General features: G+C 50.0%; 1 protein-coding gene across 1 annotated transcript; it reads right to left on the reverse strand.

The window, feature by feature from the left end:
• Positions 1 to 7,922: 7,922 nt before the first annotated feature.
• Positions 7,923 to 9,633, reverse strand: LOC112445102 (EKC/KEOPS complex subunit LAGE3-like). The gene is made up of 3 exons (XM_024988639.2): positions 8,889 to 9,633; positions 8,432 to 8,560; positions 7,923 to 8,257 (listed from the first exon to the last, which is right to left on the reverse strand). The coding sequence occupies exons 1-3, from the start codon at positions 9,155 to 9,157 to the stop codon at positions 8,134 to 8,136; spliced, it is 522 nt and encodes a 173-aa protein (XP_024844407.1). The 5' UTR covers positions 9,158 to 9,633; the 3' UTR covers positions 7,923 to 8,133.
• Positions 9,634 to 11,887: the final 2,254 nt, after the last annotated feature.

Genomic DNA, 11,887 nt, shown 5'->3' on the forward strand with positions numbered 1-11,887 from the left:
AGGGAGAGGCCTGACGTGCTGCAATCCATGGGGTCGCAAAGAGTCACACAGGACTGGGTGACTGAACAACAACAAAAGCTGCCCAAGCTACATTCTTCTCAATCAGATTCATCAGTAATAAAGCTGATATTTAGCTTGAAAAACATGTCAACAGGAATGTGTAAAGGCTGCAGAGGCTAAGCTGCACCTGTTTGAAAGGAGTGGGAAAGGACAGGCAACAGGTGTGAGTGGATGGTGTCAGTGAACTCCTTGTAGAGGAAATGATTCAGGTGGTCCACTTTATAAAGCCACACACTTTCTTTTGGGCTTTTGAAAGACAGGTGGCGCTAGTGGTAAAGAATCCGCCTGCCAAAGCAAGAGACGCAACAAACACAGGTTCAATCCCTGGGTGGGGAAGGTCCCCTGGAGATGGAAATGGGAAGCCACTCCAGTATTCTTGCCTGGAAAATTCCGTGGAGAGAGGAGCCTTGTGGGCTACAGTACATGGGTCGCAAAGTTCAGTTCAGTTCAGTTCAGTCGCTCAGTCATGTCTGACTCTTTGTGACCCCATGAATTGCAGCACGCCAGGCTTCCCTGTCCATCACCAACTGCCAGAGTCTACCCAAACCCATGTCCATTGAGTCGGTGATGCCATCCAAGCATCTCATCCTCTGTTGTCCCCTTCTCCTCCTGCCCGCAATCTTTCCCAGCATCAGGGTCTTTTCAAATGAGTCAGCTCTTTGCATCAGGTGGCCAAAGTATTGGAGTTTCAGCTTCAACATTAGTCCTTCCAACGAACACCCAGGACTGATCTCCTTTAGGATGGACTGGTTGGATCTCCTGGCAGTCCAAGGGATTCTCAGTAGTCTTCTCAAACACCACAGTTCAAAAGCATCAATTCTCCAGCACTTAGCTTTCTTTATAGTCCAACTCTCACATCCATACATGACTACTGGAAAAACCATAGCCTTCACTAGACGGACTTTGTTGACAAAGTAATGTCTCTGCTTTATAATATGCTGTCTAGGTTGGTCATAACTTTCCTTCCAAGGAGTAAGCGTCTTTTAATTTCATGGCTGCAATTACCATCTTCAGTGATTTTGGAGCCCCCCAAAATAAAGTCAGCCACTGTTTCCCTTGTTTCCCCATCTATTTCCCATGAAGTGATGGGACCAGATGCCATCATCTTAGTTTTCTGAATGTTGAGCTTTAAGCCAACTTTTCCACTCTCCTCTTTCACTTTCATCAAGAGGCTCTTTAGTTCTTCTCCGCTTTCTGCCATGAGGGTGGTGTCATCTGCATATCTGAGGTTATTGATATTTCTCCTGGCAATCTTGATTCCAGCTTGTGCTTCCTCCAGACTGGGGAATATTAAATGGCTCTTAAAAGTACTGTGGATGGCACAGGCTTTACCATATCCACTATATGGCCCACTTTGGGGTCAATTCTGGGTGCCCTGTCTGGAAAGGAATGGTCTTCCTCCTTGTCCCCTTCTTCTAGCTGCCCCTTGCAGTGTCCCTCCCCTCCTTTGACTCATTTGTCTCCTTTTCAACCATAATGTGAGTTGATCAGCAAGGAGCTAATCCCTTAATAAGAAAATAGGCCTATTTCTCCCTTGAAGTAATAAAGAAGGGCCAAGTCCTCAGACCACATTAGTTAAGAAAGAAAATTATGATTCTTCAATTCAGTAATACTCAAGACTTTGCTATTGCAAGTGAAAAACAAGTGGAAAAAAAAACCAACCAAAAATATCTACATTAGTTTTTAAGCCAAAGGGAGAACTTCTAGGTCTGTGTAAGTACAAGATACAGAGGTAGTTTCTGTTTTCAGGCATGGCTGGATCCAGAATTTTGTTCCCTGAGATTTACCTTCTTGCTCCAACTCCCCCTCTGTCATTTGCCAGTCTGCATCCCCTACAGCCAGCACACTGTCATTGATTGGATGATATCTCCACGGCTGGAAGAAAGAAGTGCTCCAATGGCAGACAAGTCCATCCCTGGAATCAGAGTTAAAGTCAACTCTATCCCAATCATACTGGCCTAGAGAAAAGGAAAGGGGCAATTTTCCAGAGTGACAGCATACCAGTACCAAGAGAAGGAAAATGGATACTGGGTTACAAAACCCATACATGTCCTCGACAGTGGTATAGACTTTTCATCAACTTTGAAATTATTTTCCAGTGTTTTAAAGGAAAAAGACTGAGAAAGATTATTTCTTTATCTAATAGAACGTGCATCCTCAGTCGCTCAGTCATGTTCGACTCTTTGCGACCCCATAGACTATAGACCGCCAGGCTCCTCTGTCCATGGAATTTTCCAGGAATGAATACTGGAGTCAGTTGCCATTTTGTTCTCCAAGGGATCTTCTGGACCCAGGGATTGAAAGTGCATCTCTTGCATCTCCTGCATTAGCAGGCAGATTCTTTACCACTTTGCCACCTGGGAAGCCCATTAATCTAATAGAGAAAAGTAGTGTTTTTCCCAGTAAAGAAAATACTTATGTCAGGGACTTCCCTGGTGGCCCAGTGGCTAAGACGCCACACTCCCAATGCAGGGGGGTGAGGTTCAATTCCCGGTGAGCTAACTAGATCCCACACACTGCAATTATTAAATAAAAGCTTACATGCTGCAAATGAGACCCACACAAATTAAAAAAGTGTCACAAGTAATACCCAAAGTCACATGGTGGGAGCATACTGTTAAGAACAGGAATGTATCACGTCCTTACACAGATTCTCAACTTCTTCTGACTTCTTATTGTTTTGTTGTTTAGTCACTCGGTTGTGTTCTACTCTGCAACACTATGGATTGTAGCCCACCAGGATCCTCTGTCCGTGGGATTTCCCAGGCAAGAATACTGGATGGGTTGTGCTTTCCTACTCTAGGGGATCTTCCTGAATCACGGATGGAATCCGAGTCTCCTGCATTGACATGTGGGTTCTTTACCACTGAGCCACCAAGGGATGGGCTTACTCTGGTTTACTGAATCTTTACTCAGTGAAGATGTGCATTTGCTGCTAAGTCGCTTCAGTTGTGTCCAACTCTGTGCAACCCCATAGACGGCAGCCCACCAGGCTCTGCCGTCCCTGGGATTCTCCAGGCAAGAACACTGGAGTGGGCCGCCATTGCCTTCTCCATTGTGTGAAAGTGAAAAGTGAAAGTGAAGTCACTCAGTCGTGTCCGACTCGTAGCGACCCCATGGACTGCAGCCTACCAGGCTCCTCCATCCATGGGATTTTCTAGGCAAGAGTACTGGAGTGGCTTGCCATTGCCTTCTCCGGAAGATGTGCATTTACTTTCTTTCGATTTTAACACTGTGCCAGTGGTAAAGAATCCAGGGGACGTGGGCTTGATCCCTAGGTCAGAAAGATCCCTTGGAGGAAGAAATGGCAACCCACTCAAGTATTCTTACCTGGAAAATTCCATGGACAGAGGAGCCTGGCAGGCTATAATCCATGGGGTTACAGAGAGTCGAACACAACTGAGTGACTGAGCACACCTTATCTGCAGATAACCTGATCATACAATACATGTATAAAATACAGTGTAATTCACAGAACTACTGAAACTATCAGCAAATCTGGTGAGGTTGCAGGAAAACACTAGACATTTTAGGGCGCTAACTCCTTCCTCAAAGACCTAACTAATTGTCCCTAAGCTTTTCTACATTGCTCTAAAACAAGGTCAGTAGGCCATAAAGTTACAGATCTAGTGTTTCTGAGTTGTTTGATCTTCTGCAAGCTAAGCTTTTTACTTTGGGAAGAATCAGACCTACTGATAACAGGTGTTGGGCAAACTAGAATTCTGGTGGGAGGGCACACTTTTGAGTAGCAGCCACCTACTGTAGACCAATAACCTTAAAAATAAGTAGAAATGTGAATTTTTAAGTCCATACTTCTACCCTTTGGAATCTATCTTGAGGAAATTACCAGTCAGGCAAAGACTTATACAGACGATTTCTGCTGAATCATTAATAGGGAAAAATGGAAACATATTAAATGCTTAACACTTACATTATAGTACTTCTTTTATGCATCCAAGTACATGTTTTTGAAGAAATTTTAGAAGGAAAAAAATGCTTATATGTTAAATAAAAATAATTTGAGGAAAAATTAATCCTGAACATGCAACAATTACATTATTGTTATATATGAAGTGACAGTCTCTCAGTTGTGTCTGACACTGTGACCCCATGAACTATACAATCCATAGAATTCTCCAGTCCAGAATCCTGGAGTGCATAGCCTTTCCCTAATCAGGGGATCTTCCCAACCCAGGGATCGAACACAGGTCTCCCACATTGCAAGCAGATTCTTTACCAGCTGAGCCATATAAATGCCACTATAAAACTAAGAAAATATTCCAAAATATGGGCAGCAGTTAATGCTGAATAACAAGACATAATACATTTTATTTTTTTTCAATTTCTTAAATTGTCTTCAATTACACTGTACTACTAGACTATCTGAAGCCCAGAACCTTCCCTTGAAACCAAGGACAAAGGCAAGAAACTGTGGAGGCGCAGTATTTGCAAATATATTTGGACACAGAATGATAGTTCAGCTTTATTTTATGCTACAAGAAATATTGAAACACCCTCCTCCTCCAGCCAGAGGAAAACAACAGGGCCAAGAGTGCCCAAAGGCCAATATAAGCAAATAGTTAGGCCCCCATAATAAATCAGCAACCAGTGTAGGAATCAATGTCCTGGGGAAGGATGCACTGCCTAGGGTAATCTTAGACGCTCTTTCTTGGCCTAGGATTAGGGATAACCAGGGTCACAAAGTACCCTGTAATCGGTCGGTTGATCCCAACCAACAGGAAAAGCTGCTTGAGACAGGAGATGATAGAAATTCGGAGGTGGCCACCGTTTTTAGCAGTCAGCCAGCTAAAAGGGAGGGAAAAAGAAAATCAAATTAAATGTGGGAACTGTTCCTCTAATTCTCTCTGCCCCCTCAGCTGGTGACAGGCTCACTGCATATATCTACATCCTCAGACTTCACCTTTGTGGGGGTCTCCAATTGACTGTTAGAATGACCCCAGACATCTGCCACCCACCCAGGCCCCTTTGCAAACTAACATTGCTAGGATGCTGCCCTTCACTGTGAGCTCCTTCCCTACTGCCCTGCGGTAGGGCTGGACATGTGGGCTCAGGGACTGGTGGGCCATCTCTGCTTCCATGGGTGACGGGAAGAGCACTATGATGGAGCTGGTGGCGGCGAGGTTAAGGGACCATCTCACACCAACCTTGCCTGTGCCTCAGGCCTACTCTTCACTTAGAGGCCTGTTTCCTTCTGGCCGTTCTCACTTGTCTCCATCCCCACCCCAAGTCTGCTCCCTGCCCTTCCAGTCCCTCAGGCCATCTGCCCCTTCCATCTCTCCCTGCTGCCACTGACTCATAGCCCTGAGGCCAGACCCCCCCAGCCGTCTTCTTGGTCTCCCTCCCCACAGCCTTTCCTATCCCCAGGCTGACTGCTTTCTCTCCATTCCAATGTCTACAGTAGGCCCATTCCTCCCTGGTCCAATCCCTTGCCTTTCTTCAAATAGGATACAAATTGAAAAGGTGACTTCTTGGTCTTCTGGCCACGGGCGGCACATGGCCACCAAGTCCCAATGCAGCATGTCCACCAGGTCATGGCCTGACGTGTCCTCCTGGCCCTGGGGTGGCGTACCACCAGGCCCTGGCGCCACATGTCCACCTGGTCCTGGGACAGTGTTGCCACCCAGCCCTGGCATGGCTAGTCCACCTGGCCAAGGCACAGCATGTCCACCAGGCCCTGCCAAGGCCTGTCTGCCCAAGCCTGGCAAGGCGTCTCCGCCAGGTCCTGGAGTGTGAGGTACATGCGCCGGCTCTGGGGCTCCAGCCATGCCTGCACCTGCATCTCCCATGCCTCCCAGGCCCTGGTGCCCTTCAAGGCCATTTGGGTCACCAGGTTCTTCCGCACCTCCCTGGCCTTCAGCATCTCCTGCCACGCCACCTCCACTGGCACCTGGTCTGCGGCCTCCAGAACCACTCACGCTGCAGGTCAGCCCACCAAGGCCAGCCGGACTGTCTGAGGGGCTGAGGCACCCAACGGAAACCACGCCCCTGGGCGGGTAACGTCACTATGGGCGCCGAGAACGCCTGCGCACTCAGGCCCTGATGCCAGTCCCAGGATGTCCCCCTTAGGTGGTTATGAGCACGTCAGTGTTTCCCGCCAAACATGGAAACACCAAGTGAGCTCCTTCCCCTTAGACCTCTGCTGCCATGTTCACATGTGACCCTCCTGCTGACTTCAGCCTCTGGAAGAGAGTCGAGCACCAGGGCCAGGCCCGGGGGATCCCATTGGTCTTTCACACATAGCTCAAGTCTGCGTCCTTGTCTGTGCATGTGGGCATGTGCATCCTTGTCTGTGCATGTGGGCATATGCAGGTGCATGCACATGGGGGTGCGAGACCAGGCTCTTCCTGCCCACCTGGGGAGGGAAGCAGGGACTACTGTTGGGCCCACTGCGGAAGGCATGGGTAGGGCTGCCTGGGGGTCCAGGCACACAGAATGCAGGGACTCCAGGCTGTGGGCATGCCCCAGGCTCCTCAGAAGCACTGGATGAACCAGCTAGACTCAAGGGCAGAGGGAAGGGCCATGTTGCCCTGGACACCTGCAGTCTCCTGCTCTCTGCTGGCACAACTCTCATGGCCTTTCCCTTCCCAGGAACAGTGTCTTGAGGCTGTCTGGAGGGGTGGAGGTACCGGGGGACCTCAACTGGGAGGTGACCCTGTATCTGATAGCCTGCTGGTCTACTTCTGTCTACAAGGGGAGTCAAGTCAACAGGCAAGATACAGCCGGGGGAGACCACGGGGCTGGGGCAGCACTGCCTGGGTGTGGGATGCATCTGCCAGACCACTGGTGCCACGGGAGGTGACTGCATCAGGGATTGTACTTCAATCCGGCCCCTGAGCCCCACCCCCTGGCCGGAGAGTCCTCTCAGCCCTCCAAATCCAAGGCCAGCAGCCTTCCCCCACCCCTACCCCCACTGGAGGGGAAGAGGCACCAGCAGTGGCTGACCATTTCCTGTGTGTGGGGCATCCCTGTCCCACCTTCCTACCTTCCCAGTTTCTGTTGATTCTGGCTCCCAGTCAGTTTTAGGGTGTGCAAAGACCTGGTCTACTGCCTGTGTCTGTGCCCTGCTCTGTGGCCAAGAGGACCCCAGTGGGGAGCCTGGACATGTCAATGTATGGCAAAAACCACTATGATATTGTAATTAGCCTCCAATTTAAAAGATAAATTAATTTAAACAAAAGAAGTAAACATCTAGGTCAGTATTTCTAATTCTTGGAATATATTAATACTTTAAGGAAATAACTATTAATGGAAAGACTTATAAATTCCACTAAATCATTAACCATAGTAATGTAAAAAGTGGAAACAAATGTTCCATAATTACATTATTGTTGGGTTTTTTTTTTTTATTTAAAGACCCAATCTTAATTTTTTGGTCACGCCACATGACATGTGGGATCTTAGTTCTGCTGCCAGGGATTGAACCTGCAGCCCTTACACTGGAAGTGCAAGTCTTATCCACTGGACTGCTTGGGAAGTCCCAATAATTACATTATAATGCATCTTATATCTATTCAATAACACATTTCTTAAGAGATTTTAGGAAGTGGAAAAGCTAGTATATTAAATGAAAAAAGTTCAGGAAAAAAATTAAACTTGATAAGTTCTACATCACATGCTGTTATACGTTTAATATGCAAGTACAACCAGAAAATATTCTTAAATGTTGACAGTATTTAGTGCTGAACATAGGGCTCGGTTTTCATTGTCCGAAATTATTTCCAATTCCCTTGTAACTGAATTCAAATATCTGAATTTCAGAACCTTCCCTCTAACACGAGAACAAAGATAAAAAGTGTTTTTAAAATCCAGAAGCGCATTAGCTGAAAGGAAACTAGGGCACAAAAAGTGACTTAGTTTTATTTTCTGCTGTAATAAGCACTGAAGCATCCCACTCCTCAAGCAGCAGGGAAACAAAGCAAGTGAACCGCAAGAGACCAAAGGCCAGTACAGGCCAAAACTTAGACTCAAATAACAAAGTGGCAATGACTCTTAGGTTGAATTCCCTATGCCCTGCCGAGTAGGGGACACAAGGTTAGGCCTCAGCCCCTTTCCTCAGCTTCGGCTTTGGCGAGGTGGGAGCCCGAGGCTCCGAATGTTCCGAATCACCAGGGAAAGCTGATCGAGGAACGGGTTCATGGAAAGTCGGATGAAAGCAAGGTCGTCAGCAGTCCATCTACTAAAAGCAGGGAAAAGAAAATCAGGTCAAAGGGAAGATTGCTCTTCCCAGGGTACCAGCCCCCCTCCTTATACCAAGCCCCTCAGTGTCTCCATCATAGCATGCTTAAGAGGGAGCCTAGACCACAGCACCTGCCACCCCCCACTCCCCAAGGCAAACTCGTCTGGAACTGACACAAGCAGGTCACTGCCATTCACTGCAAATTCCTTCCGAATCAATCCTTGGTGGCGTTGGGCATCTGGGAGCAGAGATCTGCGAGCCATGTCTGCCTCCAGGGGTGACTGGAAGGGCACTCTGAGTGTGCTGGGAGAGACACGGTTAAGGCACCATCCATTACAGAATTTGCTGGTATCTCGGGCTTCCTCACACCTCAGAGGCCCGTTTTTACCCCAGGATGCCAGGCTCCCGACGACAACCTGAGACTACCCTCAGGTGTCTCCGTAACCCTTGGGTCCATCTTCCCCACCCTCCAGGCTCCTCAGGCCTTGACAACCTCCTTTCCTTCCAGGCTGCCCAGTCCTGCTGCCCCGGATAGCCCCCGTGCTCCCTTCTATCCCTTCCTCAGGCTGCCGGCATGTTTCCCGCCACCATACCACTGACCGTGCCCAGGGAGGCTCCATGAAAAGGATACAGCACCACCTCTCCACGTCTAGGTCTTACAGCCAAGGGTGCTACATCTCCAGCAGATCCTACGCCACCTGGTGCCTGCTCACCTTGGGGACGAGCTACAGCAGCTTCCATCACCGCTCTTCCTCTGCCAGGCCCACCCCGGCCTTGTGGGGCTCGGCGAACAGCCTCACCTTCAGCGCTGCCTGAACCACTCTGGCAAGCAGGTATTCTGGAGCTCTGCTGGTCATCTCGGTCCTCTGCACCACCGGCGCCACCACCCGACGCCTGCATGGCTGCTGCGCGTCTCCCTCAGACTGCAAATAAGGGGCGGAGAGACTGGGCCCCTCACGAAGTCCCTCCCCTTCTGCGCAAGGACGCAAAAGTTGCGCCTGCGCACACACCCCATCCACCCACGGGCTGCTATGGAGACCCCGTGACGCTGGCGGGACTCAGCTCCCTCACAATGCCACCACGTTCCTTTCAGGTGCCCCTCTATGCGCCTGCGCACACGGGCCCCTCCAGTGCTGGCTCAGATGGCGTGGAATGGACCTCGCCAAGTGTCCACAGAGACGCCACTGAGACACAAATGCCGACTTTCCAGTCTCAAGGCCTGAAGCTAGTTCCACAATGCAACTTTGATTTCTCCACCGTATGCCTCAGAAGGGTCTCACTGGAGTAAGGTGGGAGTCGAGGGCAAGGGGCCAAGCCACACGATGCACCAGCATCACGTCTCTGCCCACTTCACATCATACCTGTGCTCTTTGACCATAGTGGTCTCCAGCACTTCCTGTGGTTCATGCGTTAGTTCAGGCACTTTCATGTGTTAGTCCATCATGTCAGTTTTCATACAGTATTGCCATGGCCCAGGCCTCCTTTGTGGCTCAGCTGGTAAAGAATCTGCCTGCAACGCGGGAGACCTCACTTCGATCCCTGGGTTGGGAAGATCCTCTCGAGAAGGGAAAGGCCACCCACTCCAGTATTCTGGCCTAGACAATTCCATGGACTGTGTAGTCCATGGGGTTGCAAAGAGTCAGACACGACTGAGTGACTTTCACTTCACTTAGTAAAATGAGAAAATACTCCAAAATTAGTACTGAAAGGCAGTACACTACTGTCTTATTCTCCCACTTCTTACATTGTCTTCACTAATGTTACTGCTTGAATATCTGGATCTCAGAACCTCCCCTCCAACCAGAAGACAAATACAGTATTAGGAAGTGCAGAAGCTAAAACTAAAGTCAGAGACAGCACAGTATCTCAGTTTTATTTTCTGCAGTTAACAATCACCAAACGAACTATGTGGACCTTGAGCCTCTCAAGCAGAAGCACAGGCACAAGATGAAGCCCGATCCATCTACTGCAGAAATCAATGCCCTCGGGAAGGACACTTGAGGCTAGGGCACATATACTAGATTTAACCCCGACTTTCATGCAGAGGCTTAGTAAAAAAAAGGGGGGGCACATAGTGCTGCAAGGTACGCATCACCAGGGAAATCTTCTGCAGACAGAGGGCAATGGACGTCTGGAGCATGACATGGTCTTCAGCACTCAATTGGCTAAAAGGGAGGGAAAATGAAATTCAGGCTCCTGATGAGAAGGAGGAAGCGGAGCATGTCCTTCCTCTGTCCCCACACACTGACAAGCCCAGGGCACCACACTTCTCCTTTAGGCTTAACCCTCCATTATGGTTCCTCCTGGGCCGAGACTGGCCCTGGCCACTGCCCAGCACCCTCTCCCCAGCCCGGCCCCAGCCCCCTTTAGAACTGACAGAACCAACAGGCGGCCATTAACATTGAGCTCCTTCTGAACTGGCGCTCACAGTTGAGTACTTTGAGACAGTAAGTTGCGGGCGATTTTTGTCTGAGTGAGCGATGTGAATGGTACGGTGAGCCTGCTGGTGGAGATATGGTTAAGGCACCATCCACATTTCTAATTTTGCCTGTCCATCAGGCTCCCTGCTCATGGTGACCCACCATCTCCCACAAGGCTGCTGCCGGACACCTTGGATAGCACCGTCCCGACCCTCTGGATCCCTTCAGGTTGCTTTTCTTCACCACCATCCCCTGGCAGCCAGACCAACCCTGACCCATACCCTCCAGCCCCTCAGAGTATCCTCCTCCTACACTTTAGGCCCTGCCACCTGCAATCCCCCAAACCACCCCTAGCTCACACCCGGACCCTTGTGACTGAGGCTCCTGGAATAGGACACAACTGAAGGGGTCAGTCACTCAGAACTCCGGCTCCAGGTGCAGTGTCTCTTCCACACCCTGGTGCGTGGAGTGACCCCAGGATCTGCAGAATGTCACCAGCTGTGCCTCATGACTTTCCTGCAGCACTGGGGCCTCTGGGATCACCCAGGTTGCCGGGGCTGCCAGGGACTGTAGGACTGATGGTGTCACCAGGGCCAGCTGGGTTGCTAGGGCCATCACCACCACCATCACCACTGGGCACACTTTGGCTGACATATGCTAAGGCACCTGCATCTTCATCAGCTGCCCTCATGGCTCCTCCACCGTGTGCCCCTCTCCCCCTCCCTGTGCATTGGGAAAGACTGAACCCTCCCTATAGAACCCAGCCCTGTAGTGCGACCTGCAACTCAGCATCGGCAGAGCGCCTGCACAAACACACCCTGGTCCTGCCTCACGATTGGTTCCCACCAACCATTGGCTCCCACAGTGGCTGCAGGCTCTTGGGCAATAGGCGCTCTCTGCAGAAGCTTTACCCGTTCGCACGGTGTGTCGCTGCAATGAGCCTGCACAGACACACACACGTGGTCTGGTCCCTCTAAGTCAGCCCTGCCTCAGGCCCGGAAACCTGGTAAATGGCTTAGCCAGGAGGCCTCTGGGTAGCGCTCCACCCTTTAGTGTGTCTGCAGCTCCTCAGTGCGCTTGCTCAAACAGACTCTACCCCTCTCCTCAGGGCACGTGCCTGTTTCCAGTCCAAGCTTGCAAACCCCAAGTGAGCCCCAGTCGCTGTGCACCTCCAAGACTGCACTGCTGCCAACCTGGCCACACTCACAGG

This window comes from Bos taurus, chromosome X (assembly GCF_002263795.3).
Source record: "Bos taurus isolate L1 Dominette 01449 registration number 42190680 breed Hereford chromosome X, ARS-UCD2.0, whole genome shotgun sequence".
In the NCBI taxonomy this organism is placed as follows: Eukaryota; Metazoa; Chordata; class Mammalia; order Artiodactyla; family Bovidae; genus Bos; species Bos taurus.